Source organism: Streptopelia decaocto (genome assembly GCF_964273445.1).
Source record: "Streptopelia decaocto genome assembly, chromosome: 5".
In the NCBI taxonomy this organism is placed as follows: Eukaryota; Metazoa; Chordata; class Aves; order Columbiformes; family Columbidae; genus Streptopelia; species Streptopelia decaocto.
The window spans coordinates 55,471,883-55,492,536 of NC_138659.1; the positions used below are offsets into that span (position 1 = coordinate 55,471,883).

The following is a 20,654-nucleotide window of genomic DNA, read 5'->3' on the forward strand; positions in this document are numbered from 1 at the left end:
CATCTCTCAGTGACGAATGAAAAGCAAAGAAGAAAGAGGAGGACTATATTAAGTACTACTAAGAATTTTCTCCTCAAATAAACTTAACATCTGTTGCACGCAACACTACAGTTCAGAAGGTCAGCAATAGTTCTCACCAACAATACACCAGAAAATGCATTACAAAGTAAACGGTTAAGCAACCCAAGAAACTATCAATGTAATTTCCATTATGCTTTGGAATCAGAAGAAGATGTATTACACTTTTAAATATCAGGTATCAGTTTTTAGAAGGAATACATATAGTGTATTACCAATAAATTGAGCTCATAGAAGTGCTTATCTACATGCTTATTTACACACATAATAAGCAAAAGTCTGACAAAAATGTATCATGTAATGTTTCCATGGTACATGGTATATTAATCACACTGACTGCATTATGACTTTATGTCTAATTTATCTCTAATGTTAGCAAAATGTTAACAGAAATTGCTGGAAATCTTCAAGAATTTTGTTCCATACCTATGCAGAATTTATGGACACTGCTGTTCAGAGACCTTGGTCTCCCAGACTGGGGGACACCAGTATCAGATTGTAAACTCTGTGTTACCATGTGGGTGGAGATAGTGCTACAATGGTTGCTTAACTCTGGGGTTACCAAGAGCATATGATGATGTTCACTTGAGATGGCTGCCCCTGCTGCAGGACCAGCACTGACAGCAACTGGAGGATGTTAACAATGTGTACTTAAGTGCTAAAAGAATACAGAAGACACACAGTTCTCATTCCTGGCAAAATAAGGAAATTCCACAATAATCAAGCTAGCTGAGTACTTGTCTGAGTAAAGGAACAAGGTGTGTTTGAAACCGGACTAGTGCTTGTGGTGGAAAGAAACAACAGAAACAACTTGTGAAGTCACAAGTGTAAAAAAGACAAGCTACCTTCGCAGCTTAGGTTATAACTCTGCAGGCAATGATGTGATTTCAAGAACAGGCATCTTTTTACCACCCAATTGGCTAAGAATCAGGAAATCTGCTCTAGGATGGCAACTGCTGACCTCTCAGGCTACCTGTCTGCTGCACACTACACTGGCTCTCCAAAGAATAATGCACAAATTTTAAGATTCAGGCCTTTTCCTCACAGTATTTAAGTGTCCAGGACATCCAAGAAACTGCTTTACATTCCAGAACTGTAACCCTAGTCTTTAAGCACTAAGGAACAGATCATAACCAGGACAAAACTAATTCATGTTGGAGGCTGAGCTTCCTCAGAGACTAATTCAAGTAAGATGAACTAAGACCTGTTTACTTTTCAAGGTTAATTCCAATTGACCTAGGATCTGAATTGGTAGCAAAATCCTCAAAGTTCATTCCACCTTACTTTGGGCCACTGCGCTAATTTACCCAGGGTCTCTATATAGACAGTAGCAAGAGATAATCTTCAGAGAGTGATGCAGGTCGCAGGAGACCTGGGTCATCTTCACAAGATGCCAGAAACCAGTCTCTTTAAAGCAGCACATGCCACTTTGTTAATCGCCTTGCTGAGCTGGCCTGCCCCTCAGTGGCTTTAAGTGAGTGGGGTGAAAGGGTGCACGTAGGGTATAACCTTGGGTCATACACTAAGACAAGTGGCATGAGGCATGACACAATTGCTACAGCTGTACAGAACCACAAATCTATCCTCATTTTCTTAGCAGCTGCTTGCTGCTTTAGGAGCTGCTAAACTAGCTGGAGCTGCAAGTTTCTAGATGATCATGGCTGTGTGATTCTCTGTGTGATCTCTCTGTGTGATCAGTAGCACAATGTGTGATTAGCCAACAACACTAAGTCACCTCTATAAGATGCTGAGATACTATGGTTACAGGAATAGCAAAAAAAATCTTCATTGACTAGGGTTTCTACAGATTACTAAGATCTTTAATGAGCATGTTAAGTATGACAAGAGCATAAGAGGGCATAGTATAAGCAGAGAGAGGTGGCTTATCCAAGGGGACATTGGTAAGTGCCTGCCCCTTGATGATTCCTGGCATCTCAGAGCTTCCTGCTACTGTTCTCTCCTTAGAAGCAACTCTTCCTCATGCCAACTGTTTTTGTTTGCTCTTTTATGTCTGTGGAAGAAAGAAGGAAAGAAGTGGGCTTGCTGGGGACAAGATGCTGTCAGTACATTGTCTTCAAGGAAAAACGGAGGATCAGGAATTGTCAGGACAAAAATACCTATGGCAATTCTTTTTAAAGCTGCTCCTCCCACCACGGTAATCATCCAAGTGTGGCTCTTCCCTCTCTGTCTTCCAAGCCAGCTCCTTGTGACTTGACTTCTTTAGTTAAACGTGCTACAACATTCTACTGCCCAGTCCTCATTAATCTCACACACTGCCCTAGCACAACACAGAGAGAGTAAGCTGTTGTTGAGATAACTGGCTTCCATTAGCAACCATGTGATTGGCAGGACGATAAAGTCTTTTCCCTTGCAGGTCAGCTGCTTTTTAAGAAGAGGGCAATCCTGCTGATCCATCTTTTAGCTACAGTCTCTCACTGAGTCCCAAATCTCCTGCCTTTTAGCTTTGATACGGTTCAAGCTTTCCCCCTTGTATCAGCCCCTACCTGTCATCAGCTCCTCTGTACCAAACAGCCAATATCAGGAGTTTGACCTCAGGGCACAGTCCGGGTGGGCAGGTAAAACCTGACCACTGGACCTACTTCCTTATCTTTCATATCCTGCAATTCATGAAGAAGTATCAAATTCAAACTAAAAAACAGAAGCATGACCTTTCATAAGAACTTTCTGAAAAAGGCTCTGTTGCCTTTCTAAGTATTCTTGAAAAGAACTGTCATCCACCCTATTAAGATAGAAATGGAACACAAATAAGGAAGAGAGAAAAACCACTGCAAATCCTTACTAAATAATCTTTTTAATGCGTACTTGTAAGACATTTTGGTGAGGCATGCAAAAATATAGTAAAAACCCCCCAACCAAACAAATATACTAGAACTACTCTACATCTGCCAGCTCCAATTGCAATCTGATAAAGAGAGTTGCCCAGACTTCTGCTGTTCACAAAGTATCTGAAATCGATTAGATTCCCATGGCATACAGAAAATCCTCTATAAAGCGTTACTCACATCAAGAGAATCCTAAATACAAGTTGCTAACATAAACTGAGAGCTATCATAAGCAACATAATCCCTATTTATGTGACATGCTCGACAGTTGGTTCTTAAAACATACGAAAATATTATTTATCTCCTGTAGCAACTATGTACACATCCTGCCCTCCTGCATATCTGGAAATTACGTTTTCCCTTGAAACAAACATAAGCTCTGCAAGGATTTATACCACTTAGGTGGATGACAGAAATAGTGCCAAAATCTCTCAATATCCTTTCCCTTCAACTAAACTGGCTTAGGAGAAATTGGAAGATGTTTAGTCACTTCTAACATAGATAATAAAAGTACAATAAAAAGAATCCAAAAGAGGAAGGCTGCTCGTCAAGGCAAGATTTGCTGTATTTGAAGTCTGACAGCGTACATCTTTACATACTGAATTCTGGAACTCCTAATGTACAAGTATCACATGAAAAAAACCCCTTATGGTCACGATCCTATATCCTCCTCAGGTAGTCTACACTTATCCCATTGTAGATATTGTTCACTGTTATATTACTGTGAGAGTGTAACAGACAACTCTGCCTTTTAACTCCTTCATTTAAAAATACAATGAAGCCCTTTCTAACCATTAAGAAAAAATTGAATACTTTTGCTTCAGGAATTTTCCCTTATGAAATACCTTTTCGTCATCTTGCTGTGAAAAACCTACTAAACTCTTAAAAGCAAAAACTTTCTTACTATATAGATAATTTGGTATGGATTTCTTTCCACATTTCTTCTCTTTTCTGGTGACTTTGACAGGCTCATAATGGTGCTGAAAAATATCACGAACATCTGCAGAAAGCTTAAGACCCTCCATGTGCAGTTAATGATTCATGTCACTATTTAAATGACACTTATTCTTGCAATCCTGTGAAATAATAAATCCTTTCTAAAAGCATACTTCAGGTATGAAACATTTTTGAAAATTAATTGCTATGGGTGGATATAGTGTCAGAATTTACAGAGAGCAGGGAATAGAAATAACTATGTGAAATTAAGATAAGTAGAATTTAGTCTGGAAAAACCTTTTTGGCAAGAACTGTGGAAAAGTGCTTCCAATATTAAGGCATTTAAAATTAAATTTGATATAGAATAAAGATCAGACAGTTCGAATAAAGCTGCTTTTCAGGAGTTTAAAAGAATTCTATGTAGCAAATTAAAGAAAGGAAATGCTAAATGATAACATGCCCAATTCTGGTCTCCAGGGAGTAGTTTTGTAGACAGGAACAATTGCTCAGAATGAAATCAGGCCAGCACACATCAGTTAACATGTACACTCTTGCAAAAAGGCATCACAAGATCTTTAAAAATTGTCAGGACCAAAATTCAATCTTATATGCATGTAACAGTACCACCAGTGGCACAGTGCCCCCTAACAACACACTGGAGAAACAGTTCTTTGCTGAATTATGGGGAATAGTGCCACTAATAACACTTCAAATAACTGCTTTTCAAAACTAATTACATGGGAATGCAAAAACATGAAAGGTTCTTGAATTTAATAACTTCAGCATTGGCCAAAAGGGGAAATTAGCAGGATAAAAACCAACAACTAGTGTCTTACTTGTCTGAGGTCGATGAAAGCTAACTGCAGGGTGTCTCCCTGGAATCCTGGCACAGGCTCAGAACTAGCAAACACTGCAAAGAAAGGTTAAAAACATTACAGATGTATTTTTTTTCTAAAAATCTATCAGAAAATCAAGCTTTATGCAATATAAATGCTAGCTAGCACTAAAATGAGACCGGTTTGATAGAAGTAAACTACTAACAGTGACTAAAAGCAAACAAACCAACAAACAACTTTACCACAATTTTTTCAACAATCCCAAAGAATAATACCTGTAGAAGTATTATTAATAATTTTGCTTAAAATTCTAACCCAGTAGCAATACTACAACCACAGAAGCCGACAACTTTTTTTCGCCTGAGGTGATTACTGAAAAAATTTGAAAGAATACCAGTTCCATGGCTGTCAACATATTTTCAAACATCTGCTTTTGTTACAGCACCCATGCTATAAAAACCCACCTCCAGCCAAACAGCACTAAAAGGCAAACACTAAGGTGGGGGTTAGTTTAATGTGCAGGTGACAGGTGGAAAGTTCTATGTGGCACAATCAGAGCAGAGCTGAAATTCCTGTTCACACCTTTTAGCTAAGTGATCAATAATGAACTTCTGCTCTTTTTGAACTTCAAAACAGGCTGTCAAAATTGGAAGGCAAAACTATACTAAAATTTTTAAAAATGATAACCCTTATGGTAATGAAAAAACTCAGTTATTTGTTTACATTAGGAAATTATCAATAATTGTCAAACTTAAAAGTAAATATACTTTTCGTTGTTCTTATCCCAGTCACACACTAATAACAAAGACACTTGCAGAAACTGCTACTGCCTCATAGCCCCACTGTAGTTAGATATCTTACTTCAAAAGGGCTTAAGATAATTTTTCTTATGCTCTTCAGCTCTTATGTTAAGAGCTGAAGCTCTTAACAAAACAAAGCAGATATCACTACAATACTCTTAGAGGTATCGTCTGCGGCAGTGAAAGGTAACATTTTTTCTTCCAAGTTTGAGAAACAGGCCATTCAATGACAGTGGAAACCAAATATATGTATAAAAAAAATTCTGGATCCAGTACTCAGCTCTACTGTGTCACATCAACTCCTACTAACATTTAAAAGTAATATGTAATACTTAATAGATTTATTTTTTCAATGGCTAGTAAGAAAAATTGGATCATAAGTGAAAGTAACATACAGAAAGACACCGGTGTCCGAGCTAACAGGATGGTAATGTAATGGGTTCAATCATTTTCTTCTGAATGTTTGTTTTCAGTGTAAAGCAAACTAATGAATTCAGACGGACTACATTCACAAGTCTAAAAATGATTATATGGGATGCAATTGTAAATGAAAATAATAAAGATTCTAACTTAAGTGGTACAAGAAGCTATGAAGACCATCTCAGAACATCTAAGAATAGCTTAGTAATAGATTAATATAGTATCAGAGTAGCAGCTTTACCAGTAGGAGAATTTATTACTTGTATTACAGTAGTGCAAAATTTTTTATGGACAGTCATGTAACAGAGAATGTATTAAATTGGAATATTACTTGATTCTTCTTCAACTAAAGGAATAAAAAATAGCAGTCAAACACTGTAAATTCACATAGAAGTATTGCTAACAGTTGGCAAATTCTCACTGATTACTGTATTCAAGTCTAAATTCTAAATGGTTTGTTTTTGCTACTTTATAAGCAACACCGTCTTTTCAATCTACCACAAAGATGCTTTTTAAATTAAAAAAAAAATGAAAAAACAGTAGAAAAGTAAATCCTAACCCCAGCATTTTATAGTGTGAGTTTGCTTAATAATAAACTCCCGAAGCAGCAAAGAGAAAGTGGTCTGTACAACACCAACCTGCAGAAGAACAAAAGATCTCCAGGCCTATGAAAGCACCTTCTGAACAGCCCAGGCTAAGGGGCTGGGTGCCTCCATGGCTGTCTTCTGCAGGCACTTCATGGCCAGTGGGATCACCCTTTCCTCAGGGACAGACAGGCCTGCAATGCCAGCCCCTGTGGTCAGCCAACAGTGTTTAAAATGGGACACCGCACTATAGCAGGGAACCCTTAGCGATGCCCCACAGCAAACAGCTAAAAAGAGCTACACGGGTTGTGAGCTGTGGCTGCACACTGACAAGGGGGATCAGCATAATGGTCAGAAGCAGTCTCTTCTACATCCTCTGAACAAAGAAGGAGAACCTGTACTATTCTTGAAAGATAAGGCCTGTCTGTATCTGATCCAATATCACTTTCCCTTTACACACAGTACACTGAGAGCAGCCTTTCCCACCAGACCCTGAGCTCCTCCAGCCACTCCACACTGGTAGCACAGGAGAAGGAAGCTCAATGGCAAAGGAATGGCTACAAAACTGGCAAGTGAATGTAACAGAAACGCATGACCCACAGCAAAAGTTTTCGGTTAGTTATCGGCACTTAATACTTTGGGAGGTACTCTCCTACAGTGGTAGACTTTCGCTTGCCACAGGGTAAATATTTGCATCCTTTCTGCAGCTAATCAGTCTAACACCATTTGGAATTCATCCTAATGCATGAAACAGTGCGGTATGATTTAATTTCTCTATGTAGTACATATTACCATTGCAGCTACAGAACGAGAACCACACAAGGTACCCAACTTAATTATTGTATAAGCTTTGTTCTCTTTAACTACAATTCTATGTTATGAATGCATGTGCAGCATTTATTCTCACATTTGGGTCATTTTTGACCGGTGACTACAGTATAAATTGTTTCATTATTACAATTTTATGAGTTCAAAGGGCAAAAGGGTAATCTACTTATGCTAACGGTCAGACAGTTCCCCCTCTGCCCTCGGCTCAGGGCTTTGAAGTTTTTCTAACAATTTTACAAACCTAATTAAATATTTTCTACTGCACAGCATTTTAGGAAGATATTGTAAGAACAGGATTAACATTCTTAATGTCTCTGTCCTAAGGGTGTTTTTCAGATAGTAATGAAACATTGTCATTTATATACATATTTTAAAATATTCACCCCCTACATTCATTGTAGGCTTTAAGAGGATTTGGAGGGGTAGGGGGCTGGTTGGTTGGTTGTTTCAGTGTGCAAAAGAGTATTAAGGAATTTTATAATATATGAGTATGAAATGTAAAGATCACCATTAAACTGTCACATATAGAGGCAAACAACTGGCTGCTTGGCTGTTTGAATCAGAAACTTCAATGTTTGGGGGAAAATAAGCTGAAAACATGCATTACATGGATCTACTATTCACAATGTTTTTGTTAACATCTTATTTTCCTGCACTTTGCTGATACTGTGTAGACCTTTTCTGTGTATATAGAACAGGATCTTGGGCACAATGTGTGTCCACAATGTGTACAAACTCAATGTACTTCCTACAACAGCCAATTTGGGAATTTACAGGAGGTAGGATCTGGTGAAAAAAGTATGTAATAATACAAAAAACAGGCTGGGAGGTAACACATACAAAAGAATGGTAAATATAAATATTGTAAAGATTATTTCAGTCAATTTTCTTTTGAATGCTTAGCTTTGATTTTTTCATTACATTTTGTATACTGGATATATGTGAATTGATGTATATATATATTAATAGCTACCTTAAGAAAAAAGCTGTGTCTGCTAAAATGGAATTTCAGACATCTTTAATTCTAAATTGTTCTGAATTTCTACACATTTCTAGATTTATTAGCAGGTCTCTTAATTTTATTCTCTCAATACCCCATCTTTTAGGCTTCACCTGACTGTGCCTCTGTTGGTCTGGGAATTCTGTACCTAATTCCTGACTAATAGTTTTGCAGCTCAATGGCAGAAATTAAAAAAACAGAGTCCAGACTTTGGATCAAAAGCTAAATTAGGACAGTTTTACTTTAGCCTCATAGCATTGATTCACAGGCAGGACAGCAAAGTTAAAACTGTATTTTTAAAGGCAAAGTGGAGAATCAGGCGACTATTTCAGCAACCGCAGCCACTTCGCAGCCCTGTTGGAGGCTCCAGCTGTTCAAACACGCCTGGAGGGGAGCGGCGCTGAGGGAGCTGCCAGCTGGCCAGGCAGAGCCCCAGCCCTGCCCCCAGACGGGGGACGTCTCCCCGGTTGCCCTCACTCCCGTGCTGCCATATGTGACCGGCAGATGAAGGATGGTCTCAAGTGAGCTAAGTTAACCTGGCTTCCCAGATGGGATAGGAGGCAGGTAAAGTGACGCCCCGCCACCTCCCGAGGAGAGTATTGTGTCTTTTCAAGGAAAAAACAGGATTTGGGTTCCTCAGCTTCTGGCATGCCCACCTGGAGATCACCTTCATGTAGGATGGAGGGAAGCTTCACCTATGCTCAACAGAGAGCACTCGGATCAAGATCTCTCTTGCTCGACAGCTTTCCACACAGAGGGCAAAGAAGTAAAAAAACTGGCAGGAATCCCTGCATAGGGCTGGGTAGGAAGGTACATTGCATCCTGCATTGTGCTAATTCTCTGTTAACCCATGCTCATTATAGGCAGGAGCCAAAACCTTTTCATCCTTGCACAGATTAATGTCACAGTGACAACCAATGGTAAGACAAGGGGTAATGGGTTCAAACTGGAACACAAGAGGTTTCACTTAAATTTGAGAGGAAACTTCTTCTCAGTGAAGGTGACAGAACCCTGGAATAGATTGCCCAGGGAGGCTGTGGAGTCTCCTTCTCTGAAGACATTCAAAACCTGCCTGGACACATTCCTGTGTAACCTCATCTACCTGTTCCTCCTCCAGCAGGAGGACTGGACTGGATGATCTTTTGAGGTGCCTTCCAATCCCAAACATTCTGTGATTCTGTGAAGCAGGATGCCCACTGGATCACACCTCCTTCTGGCAATTAATCCTGTCTCACAATTCAGCTATGTTAAAACACATAAATTAGAAAAATTATTGATAACTTTTCCAGCAATTAGAATTTCTGACAAGTTCTAGTTCCCTGACTAAATGCTGATGTAAGATATCTAGTTCTTGATGATGTCTCTGAAAAGTTCATTTTCTATTATGTACACCTTGCTTGTCACAAAGTGAGACAGAGCAACCCACATTCCAATTTAATCTTCAAGAAAGGGCAAATGCCTCTCCTGCCCAACCTATTTCCCTCCTCAGGAGACTGAAATGCAATGTTCAGGCAAAAGACTCTTCTTTGGGTTTTATTCAATGTGACCTAATATTTTTCTATTTTTATGAATATGATCCTAAGAATCCCAATCATCCTTGTGGAAGATCACCAGTGAGAAAGACTGGTGTAAAATAGAGAGGTAGTACACTGCACTAAGTTGTAAAATATGTAGAGAGAGTGGAAAAATACTTCAATTAGAACAGGACATACTGAAATAAAATTGAAAGCTTTTGGAATGTTTGGAAAAAAACCAAAAAACTTATTAGAAGCAGAGCAAGAAGTTCACACCTTTTATGTACACACACACACACACACACACACATATATATATATATAAAATCAGAGAAGACCACCATTCCTATTCTTGAACAGAAGTACCAGATACTTTCAGATTTTCTGATCTGCTTCTTGAAGTTAGATATTTTGCAGAGAAATGCAATGCAGGATAATGAAATCCCAGAGTTCACCACAAGATCCCTTCCTTCCCTTCCACCTTCCTTTCTTGGAAGTCCACTTATCATTCTAGCTATTTGCTATGACTAAGAACTTCAGCACTTACTGACTTTAACAGATTGCTGTTCATTAACAGATTGGTGGGTTGTTTGTTGGACTGTTGATTACTTTTTAACAGAAAAGAAAAACAATCTGTCAAGTAATCGCATTTCCCTGCTTTTATTTAGATCTCCTTCAGTTCATATTAGAAATAATAAAAAATGCAATGTTAAATATCAGAATAAATATCTAGAATATTGCCAAGAACTTTTAAAAATTTATCTTCAGATATTCATAATTTTCAACATCTCACATAACTCCTTAGTTCAAAACGCATCTGAGTATACTCCATTGTGTCTATAAGTAAAATGTCAAACCCATGTATGCAATACAGTAGGAAACTACCCAGCAATTGTGAGTTATTCACACACTCTAAGCACTAATTGAAATGTCACTGTCGTATCCATTAATCCCAAAGTTTCAAAGAATAAAGCTGGGGGAGGGTGATGAGCAAGAACATAAATCACAGACATCACAGTGAGGCCTGGAATGTGCCTGTGATGGACCTTATGAATGAAACCACAACAGCAAAGCAGTCTCTGAGCAAAATCTTGTGCTGATCCACAGATTGTAAAATGTCATTTGTTGCAATGTGCTATTCTGACAAGCTTCCCTAATTTTACTTAAACTACCCCAAGTGCTTCTGCACAAAACCAATTTTTTTCTAATATGCTTTGCAGAAAGGATGAATTAAAATCTATTCTACTCGCACCTGTACAGCTGATGCTAGAAATTACACGATGGTGGAAAGAATGCATTTTCAGTTTTTAAGTTACTGGTTTTCTGAAATGTTCTAATTTTTGCCCCAGGTTTCCCATGTTCTGTCCACGCCATATGCTCAGTGTAACAGCTACATATAACAAAACATGTTGTCTAAGGTTATATTTTACTCTTAAAATAATGAAATGTTGTAATGTTAGATTATATGAAAACTCCACTAATGTCTCTTCACTGACTGAAGTTTCCACTGTGCAGTAACCAAAGTTGGCAAAAGAGCGGTAACAGAAATTACGATGGTACAAAATAGGGCAAAGGCTGCAAGGAAATAGGTCTGAAAAGATCCCAGAGAGCAAATGACAGCTGGACCCATTGGGACTTCTCATTACTTTCCTGTGAACATGCTGTTCACACTGTGAAAGTCACCTGCAAGGCATGCAATTTTTCCCCTGTACTGCTAGAAATCCCTGAGTGAAACAGTGAATCGGTTAACATGTACAGAGTAGTGAAGTACTGTGTTGTTCACAGATGATATCTGAAATAACAGAAACAGAACAACATGGTAGTGGGCAAGCTTTCTTCACTGTTCAGATGATTGTGCAGTAGGTTTACCAATTCAGCTTGTCTAGATGAATGATTATGGTGTCAGTATTACGAATACTATGGAATTTCTGTTTCTACAACTGGGATCTTTTTCACATCTGAGAAACTAAACAAATGCACATACACATATCCCTACCCACCTACTTGAAAAGAACACTGTTAAATTTGCAACACCGAGTGTACCAAAAGTTAACAAAAAGTCAAACCATGATCTGTTTAGCCAACTTGGGCAATCAGGAGACAAACTTTAATGTCATGATCACAAATATTTTTTTTCAGTCAGACACTGATTACCCCATCAGTTTATTCCATGCACTGAAAGGCATGAAGGCTGTATAATGAAGGACTGTCAGAAAGGTTCCTGTTCTATCTGTTACAGAGTTTAGCTGGAATGTAACAAATAAGGCAGGAGAAAGAAAGAAAGAAAGACAAGCATATGATTAAAATGTCAAAAATGCCCCTTAACCCTGTCTCTGGACTCCCAACAGAACCCTTTGTGATGCTAACCAAATTGTTTGAAATCAAATTTCCCATTTCCCATAGGTGGCTGCTAACTGAGTAGTCATCAATTTTTTCACATGTCCAAACTGAAAACCTCAGGATGTGACTTGCAGAACTGCCCCATTTTAAGCCATCACCAAAATCATCGAGACTTTTCCTTCAAACACATATGAGGAAAGATGCTTTGAAAAAAACAGAGCATAAAAATCTAAAAACATGTATTAAAAAACCCCTAGTGCGCCTTTTCACTGTATCCCAGTCACGAGCTATAACACCACACCTAAAACCTATTCATACCATAACAATGTTACAGAAGTAACTTCCTTCACACAGATGAGCGGCTCACCCTCAGCGCTGAGCGCCACGGAATACACGAGGAAACTAATCCCGCCTTCAGTGCTGGATTGAACCACTTATTCTGTAAAATCATTCTGATGTCATACTTTGAACAATGAGAATAAAACAACATCTGACGTTTACTAAGTTAGTACTATTATTCTGCACAGTGAGTAAGGCAGTAATAATTCTAGGAGGGAGGAAACCCATGTAACAGCACATTATCAATAAATAAATTCAAGTGGGAAAAGTAACATTTCACAGACGTTTGACTTTTTTTTCCCCTCCAACTATAAAAGCATAACATTTATGTAGTGGTTTTGGGCAATTTTGTACTAAACTATAATATTTGTTACTGGATATAGCAATTATGATCCCATTAGGGCTAACAACAGATATACGTTTCAATTGCATGCCCGAGTTAAAAGAAAAGTTTCATTAAAAAATTTCCCAGAAATGCTAACCTACTTACTCATAAATACTTTTATAAGAAGCTGTGCTGTTTAAGAGACAAAGATTTTGCAGGTGATGGAAAAAGATAACAATACGGCTTACATTAAAGAACTTTATTGCAATGTTAAGAAAGATACAGACAGGAATACTGGAACTTCTACTTACGTTCACATTGTATCACATCCAAATTAAACTGCTGAATTGCTCCCATGCTTATTTGTTTTAATTCACTGTCCAGTAGCATCTGCATTAGGGATGTTGAAAGATGCTGGCAGGCTGACATGCAGGCTGTCTGGGCCACTTTTCCCTAGTAGAAAGAGCAACAGGTTTTAAGATAGAAACAAACGGTACATCACTAAAGAATTGCTTATTTGATTTGATTTTCATATACACTCAAAGTCTTAATGATGCAGGACTTAGATTAGAAGGAAAAAGATCACGCTTGCTGTTATTTGTGTGACCCGTTAGCTTTGTTTCTACTAAATCAATTAGGAGGCTAAATTAAATATATGTTAAAGCAATTATTGATATTTCTTTCAGAAATCCAACTGTTTTCATAAATACAGTAACATTTCCAAAATAATAACAATCTAAGTTGCTGAAGCATATGTGGATTTTTTTTTAACTCAGAATGAAAACAAGAATATAACAAAAATATTTTAACAATATTTTTAACAACAGTCAGTATAAAAAAACCCCAAACTTTATATAACCCAAAACCATTGCTTTCATTGGGGCATTTCTCATAACAGCTTGTGCTAATTATTTGCACTTCAGTTGCTTGAATTCCACCTCAATGCTTGTTGTAAAATTATTTAAAGTATTCATGCTGATCAATCATCTTTACAGGTGCTTAATAAATCAGTGCTGTCAGTAATCAACTACTGACAAAATGAAATGTAGTCCTCTGCTGTACAAAATAGAAATGATTTTCCAATCACAGTAACATTTTTCTTGACAACGTACATGTAATTGAGACAAATAATTTTCCATACATGAGACTAAAAAAGAAAGCACAACATCAGACATTAATTTAGTAAATTATTTAAAATTTAGTACAGAAAAATTGAAATATATGGAAATTCTACCTTAGAATTAAGAAAACCAATTAAGACCAGATACCCGATCAGATGGCACCGTGCTATTCATAGCACTGCAATCTTTTAGAGCAGAGTGATTTTGGCTTTGAAATGCAATTATATGAATCTCTGTAGTTTAATGTACTTAAACCACGCTTTTCAAATGATGTCTATGTTACAATATAAATCGAAACATACTTAACTATGAACATGTTTACACAAATGAAATAACAATTACATAATATACCTACTGGAGCACATGCCACTATCGCCTTACTTATAACCATCAGTAAAGTGATGACACCTATTTCTCTAAAGCAATGGTTCCCCAGCTGCTTTCTGCAAAGTCAGGTTGATCAATTCACTGTTGACTCACAGAAACTCATGTAAGCAATGAAAAATGGTAAGGATAGACAGCAGTTAATTGTTCCAAAAAGTTTGGAAAGTTCTGCTCCAGCATCTGAAGAGCAAGATTTTGCCCTTAATAAAACAACTTGCTCGGATCACTGAATTGCCATATATACATGTAACAAAAGCAAATCGGGCCCTAAATATTTAGTAATTGAAAAATCCGTTCTTTGTTAAAACATAATTAAAATGTCAACAATACAATGGAAATTGTTCACTCTCCTCATGTCACACTGAAACATTAAATGGCTTTTGCTAATACCTCTTTAGCATTAGGACACCTTGAACTGTTAAGAGCTTTATATCTAAAATGAGATGTCAGTTTCTTAACTGAAAATCTCAGAAAAGCAAATAACGTTTTTGACCAAAATAGATGAACTGACAACGAGGAATGTAAGAAACAATGCAAGAACAGCATGCTTAAAAGTCTCCCAAACCCAATGGTAATTACCCTGGGAGACATGCAGCTCTATTCCCCGAGTGGAACAATATCAATATGAATGGAAAAAAAGAAGAGGAAAAAAAAAGGGTGAAAAAATGAGGTGAGAAGGCGAATCAATGGGCCACAGTTCATTTAATTACAGTGTAGTAGGTCTGAAACACTTAATGGAAATGTCATTTTGATTTAATGGAACAACCAGTGCATCTTTGTTTAATGTACTGCCCCATCAAATCAGCTCCATGTCCTATTTATGCTGCCACTATAATGTAATAAAAGTTCAACCAGATTAATAGGTTGTCAAGAAAAATTTTAACATTCAATTTATTTTATATGCAAACGATGTGTACTCTTCCATTATTTTAAATAAAACACAGAATTTCATCTTTCTGACAAGCATCTGTAGTTAACTGTTAAAATCTGGCAAATATCAATAGTACTGGAGCACAAGAGAATGGTTGCAATGCAGAAATGACGTGGTAGAAGCCACTTGGACTTTAAATAAGTATCAATACATGTACATTTAATGCTTACTTTAAAATTTCATAAAATGGAAACATCCTAACATCTGAACTATTTCCAACTATGTAACTTGAACTACAGGCTTATTGTTCACTTGACATATCAACAAGTTTACTATACACAGTTTATACTTAATACAATCACTCAATTTTCTTAAATCTAGAGAAAAAACAAAACTGTATATGAATCAAAATGCTGAATTTTAACTGAGAGAAATGTGAACATTACTGTTCTCCTCTTCAAAATTCAGTTCTTCTCAGTTCAAAATATGTTGTATGTAGAATATCCAGAAAAACATGAAATTCAAATTTGTGCTTGACAAATGAGATCTAGTTAAAAATATCTCTCCAAATTTCCACCACCCACCAATTTATCAATTCCTTGCCATTTTTTCATAGTGCATTTTGAAGAGGAAATTCAAGGATTCGTGAACATAGCAATAACACATTTATTTTCCAGAATTAAACAATGCTCAGTTAGTTTTAAAACATTCTTAATGTTTATTATTTGTCAGTTTGGGTTTTTTTAATTACTATGATTATTTTTAAGGGGGATTGCTGTGGTTACTGTATCTAGGAATTAAATACCTATATTTAATAGCATGCAGAGATGCAGCAGGCTTCTCACATTCGCTCCAGTTGCCTCCCATTTGGAGATACTACCATTATCTCACCCGTGCCTATGCTAATTGCTGCTGCCTACAAAACCTATTATTCCAGGCAACCAATGTAAAGTTTACGAAACAAGGACTCTATTCTATAAGCAGAACCACCTGCTAACAGTGTTAAAGGCAACTGTTTTTTCAGCCAGCCTTCACGTTTTTCTGAAATACAAGTTTGTAAAAAGAGAAAACCCTTAGACAAACTTCTTATATTTCAAAGGAGCTTGCAAAGAGAATCTGCTGACATATTAAATCCTTTTTTATAGGACCCAAAAGCTTTTCTCCTAAGAACAATTGCAGCGAAGAGACATTTGGCTCCTAGGAAACTCCCAAAGAGTCAGGCATATGCATCCTCCACGGCACCTTCGCCGTGCTGCTTTCTAAGACTCACACTCGCTTGTCTCAAAAGCAGCTTTCATCATTCACTATAGTGTCAGTCAATATGATTTATGGACTGCATTCAACAAAGTCAAAGCATACAGAATGAGAAATATGACTACAATCTGCTAATTTGTTTTGTATTGAGCCACTTAGGAGTCAAAGACCTGATGTCAGGCTGAGACCAGTAACGCAATTAACCCGCCAGTGACAGATTCATCCATCCTCCCTGCCAGGCTGTGCCAATCAAAGACAGCATGAGGCAGCATTTGGAGAAACGGGTAAGAAAATCCATTCTCTAAGTAGCCTGTGGAGGCTGTTGATTGACAGTTTTTGAATATAGCTGCAGAAAACCACCACCCCTTCACCCTTACTCCAAGCTCTGAAATGAGGCTTTTGCTGCCAATCACAGAAACAACAAAACACCACAAACTGCCATCCTCAGCATGAAAGGAAATAACAAAACTTATCCGTTACATCTAAGAAGCTGAAAAATTAATTTAACAATATGAAATGACATAATGAAAAACTTTCTGCAAATGCAAATAAACTAAGCATACAGATTTTATCAATCATAATAACCAAAGCATGGCATGACTTAATATCAGGACTAAAATCCAACTTTTGAACTACTGACAAAACCCAAGTATATTAAAAAACACTAATACAATTTTTAAGACTCAATTTTACTTCCAGTCTCTGCGCTGAATTCTACTGAAAAATAATAAAAAATATCCACTTGAAAGTAATTTGTAACTGTTACTTTTCAATAGTCACTTTTCTGAAGACTTGTCCTATACTGACTGTACTGACAAAACACATTTCTAGAATAAAACTTCAGGTAATTCTAAACTTAGATGAAAAATGCTTGTATACACACCCTCTATAATTTCAAATTAAATAATCTGAAAAGAAAAGGTTTGATTTTTCTTTAGCTTTTCAAAACAAAAACAAAAAAATGCAGGTCCTTAATAATAAATTTGATCACCCAATTGATTTAATGAGACTAGTGGCTGTACAACAAAATTTTAATTTGCTCATTCACTCGAAGTATCTAGTGGCACTATAAACTGCTACACAAACTTTAAATGGGATGTAAAAGAATATGAGAACAGCAATAATCTCAGAAGACTAAACTCTTGTGACTTTAGAAAACAGAAACATTAAAAGCTGGGTGAATCACAAATTATAACCCCCCAAAAGCAACGCAGCCTCTGTGCTCTGCATCACTGAAATTCTGGTAGTGCTTGGTCACGACACAACCATCACACTGACACCCATTCAACATTAACGGGAAATATTTCCACACAAAGTATTAAGTATCTCTAGTACTCATTACACTTAATAGCTTGATAGTTCAACATAAGCCTTAGTATTCAAATCACAGAAACGTCCATTGGAATGAACCACCAATGTCATCTAGTCCAGCCTCCTGGAGCAGAACTGTTGCCAACACTAGTTCAAATCTATTGTTCCTTTTCCTGACGGAGCCTTCAAATCAGCTGAGGATGGGAACTGCACAGCCTCACTGAGTAACCTCCTCCCACACGGCACTGCTCTGCTCATGCAGACTTTTTCCCTAATGTCAAAGCTTCCTCTTCCAAGCTTCTACCTGTGACCACAGCCATCCGTGAATTTGCCAGTCCTATCAAGAAGAGTTTGGCACCATCACCTTTGTATCTTTCCTTCAAGAGCTTGTAGGCTGCCATTAGGTCTCCCCCCAGCCTTCTCTTTATCAGATTAAATAATGCACCTCCCTAAACTTCCGTTTGTAACTCATGTGCTCCAGGCTCCCAACAACTTGGAAGCCCACTGCTAGATCCTCTCTCCAGACCCAGAGAGCTACTACTCAGCCAACTGCTTTCCGGATTGTAGCAATGAATGGGGTTATTCCCACACTGTGTACTCAAAGTGCCTTGGGCATTCATTCAGTTAAACAGTGGACAGCACAGTGTATACTTGTTCACTTACGCAGTGTACAGCAACAAGATTCAACTACACTAGAGTTATTAGAGAAAATCAGTAAAGTAAGTTCAGAAATGTGGTATTCGGAAGCCACTCTTAACAGATTAATATTAATTTCAACACTTTCATTATAATGAAAATGCTTATGCCAAATCAAAATAAACTCCTTATACAAAAATTGATGATCTGAAAATAATCAGGGCTTGGAAGAATTCTTCAATGCAATCCATCACCTTCTTAAAAAAAAATAAATTTGAGCGCACACATTCCCTTGACGCCAGGCAGACACAGCCCTGACTCTTCATTCTGTTTTATCAGTCTAGCCTTATTCTGTATGCATGTCTCATAGCCGCATTTTGATACCTGACCTCTCTTCCAAAAGGTCTCATAGACTCCTCTAAATTCTCTCATTTGGGATGCAAGGCACACCCCACCAACCTTCTCCAAGGTTTTTAGGGCTCCTGCTGTCCCAGTGTACGAAAGCCCAATGTTAGTAATTAACCTGATCCCTGCATGCAACTACACAAAGTACGCAGCAAGTCATCAGGGAAACAGAAGGGTCTTTTTATTAAACGATTAAAAATTGAAGCAATAAGCCTGCAGGCAGTTCATAGTTTTGCAGTTCACATGCTTTTCTTCATCTTGCATTTACTTACCGACATAGCTGCATGGTCATTGTTGTTATTCTGAGAAGGAAACCAGTAAGGCAATCAAAACAAAAAAAATTAAGATGTACTGTCAACATCCAAAAAAAAAAAAAAAAAAGAATAAAAAATTGGTAGCAATAAAAGGTAAGGAAAAGCTTCCAAAAAGAACAATTACAGCTGCTTAATTCCTTAAATTATTTCTTTTAAGCCTGTGAACTTATATAGTATTTTGTTGAGGCATAACAAGGAGATTATAATCTAAATAATACTAATTCAGCAATAATGTGTTTTTTGTAATTAGGAACTATATGCCAAAACATCAAAATAGCAAACTTCAAATGACAAAGTATTTGTTGATATGCTTTTCCAGGAAGTTTTCATTATAAGAAATGATAAATTCCAAAATATTTAGGTTAAAAAATAAATGCCATGTTTACTGCCTTGGTAAACATTAACGTAACATTAACATACATTTTACAAGCAAGACTTAGAATTGCTCAGGACAGTAAGAATCTAAATGTAACATGACCCATTAATACATTTTAACATAAATCTAATGGTAACATAACTGGAGGGTGGAATGAAGATATTTTATTTTCCCAAACTGTTTCCTAAGTATAGTGCACATGCACAAAGGAGAAAACTAAGATGTAAAACTTAGGAGGAAAAAAAAAGCTTCAGAGATGCAAGGTGTCTCCAGTGATTAGATGGAGATACCAGACCCCAACTAAGTTGTGCCACGAAATATGCAGGTTCAGTAAAACTGAGATCATGGTCTACTAGATTTAGATCTCTAATGTTCCAATAAAAATAATACAAATTGCATAAAATGGATATTTAACATAAAATGTATTTTTTAAAGTTACATCTACATTGCTACAGAAATACTTCAGTATATCCCCACATGGAAGTATGAAAGCAGACACATCCCGGTGCATTACACAGCTCACACATACAGCTGAAATAAAACAAGGCTCTAATGACAGGAACCAAATGACCGCAACAAAAAATCATTAATGAACGTATCGTAGCAACTCTACAAGAAGATCAGAGTTCGAAACAATATCAAAGAGAAAGCCAGCAACCCTTGAATGAGCCTACAGAGAACTAGTGTGGCCAACTAATGCCCCCAGTCCTGGCACAAGCCCCTCTAACGTGGTCGGGCACACTAAGGGAGGAAGACATTTCTCTGCTTGTCCTGCACTACTTCTTACAAAAATTACGGCTGGTGGCTAGGGCTTTGGTTCTTTGATTTTTAATTACAAAAAATGTTCTGAGAAACTATTTTGAGCAACAGAATGTTTCTGACAGCTATACAAAAATTATTACAGAAATTACACTGTGACATTAATGGAATAATCCATTAATGAACACTAAAATTATTCCAAATCTTAACCATGGCACATATGAGAATCTAGTGTAGTTTAGCACTCCAAAGGACTGACTATTTTAATGACTTACAGAACGTAGTTCTGGGCTTATCTTTGAAAATGCATTTGCTATAAATTTTCTCTTAACGAAAACAGCTTAGTATTACAAATCTAACCAGAATCACCATAATGGATG

At 37.2% G+C, this 20,654-nt stretch overlaps 1 protein-coding gene across 6 annotated transcripts in view; it reads right to left on the reverse strand.

Annotated features, from left to right (window-relative positions):
• Positions 1-20,654, reverse strand: part of EXOC6 (exocyst complex component 6) — a 93,935-nt gene that overhangs the window by 20,321 nt on the left and 52,960 nt on the right. For 3 of the 6 annotated variants that reach the window (XM_082052944.1, XM_082052943.1, XM_082052946.1), the window contains exons 19-21: positions 19,098-19,127; positions 13,155-13,296; positions 4,694-4,767 (exon numbers count right to left, since the gene is read on the reverse strand). In XM_082052944.1, the coding sequence (XP_081909070.1) occupies positions 4,694-4,767; positions 13,155-13,296; positions 19,098-19,127 (246 nt within the window). The remainder of the gene's footprint in view (positions 1-4,693; positions 4,768-13,154; positions 13,297-19,097; positions 19,128-20,654) is intronic. The other 3 variants (XM_082052947.1, XM_082052945.1, XM_082052948.1) reach the window with 1 other exon arrangement.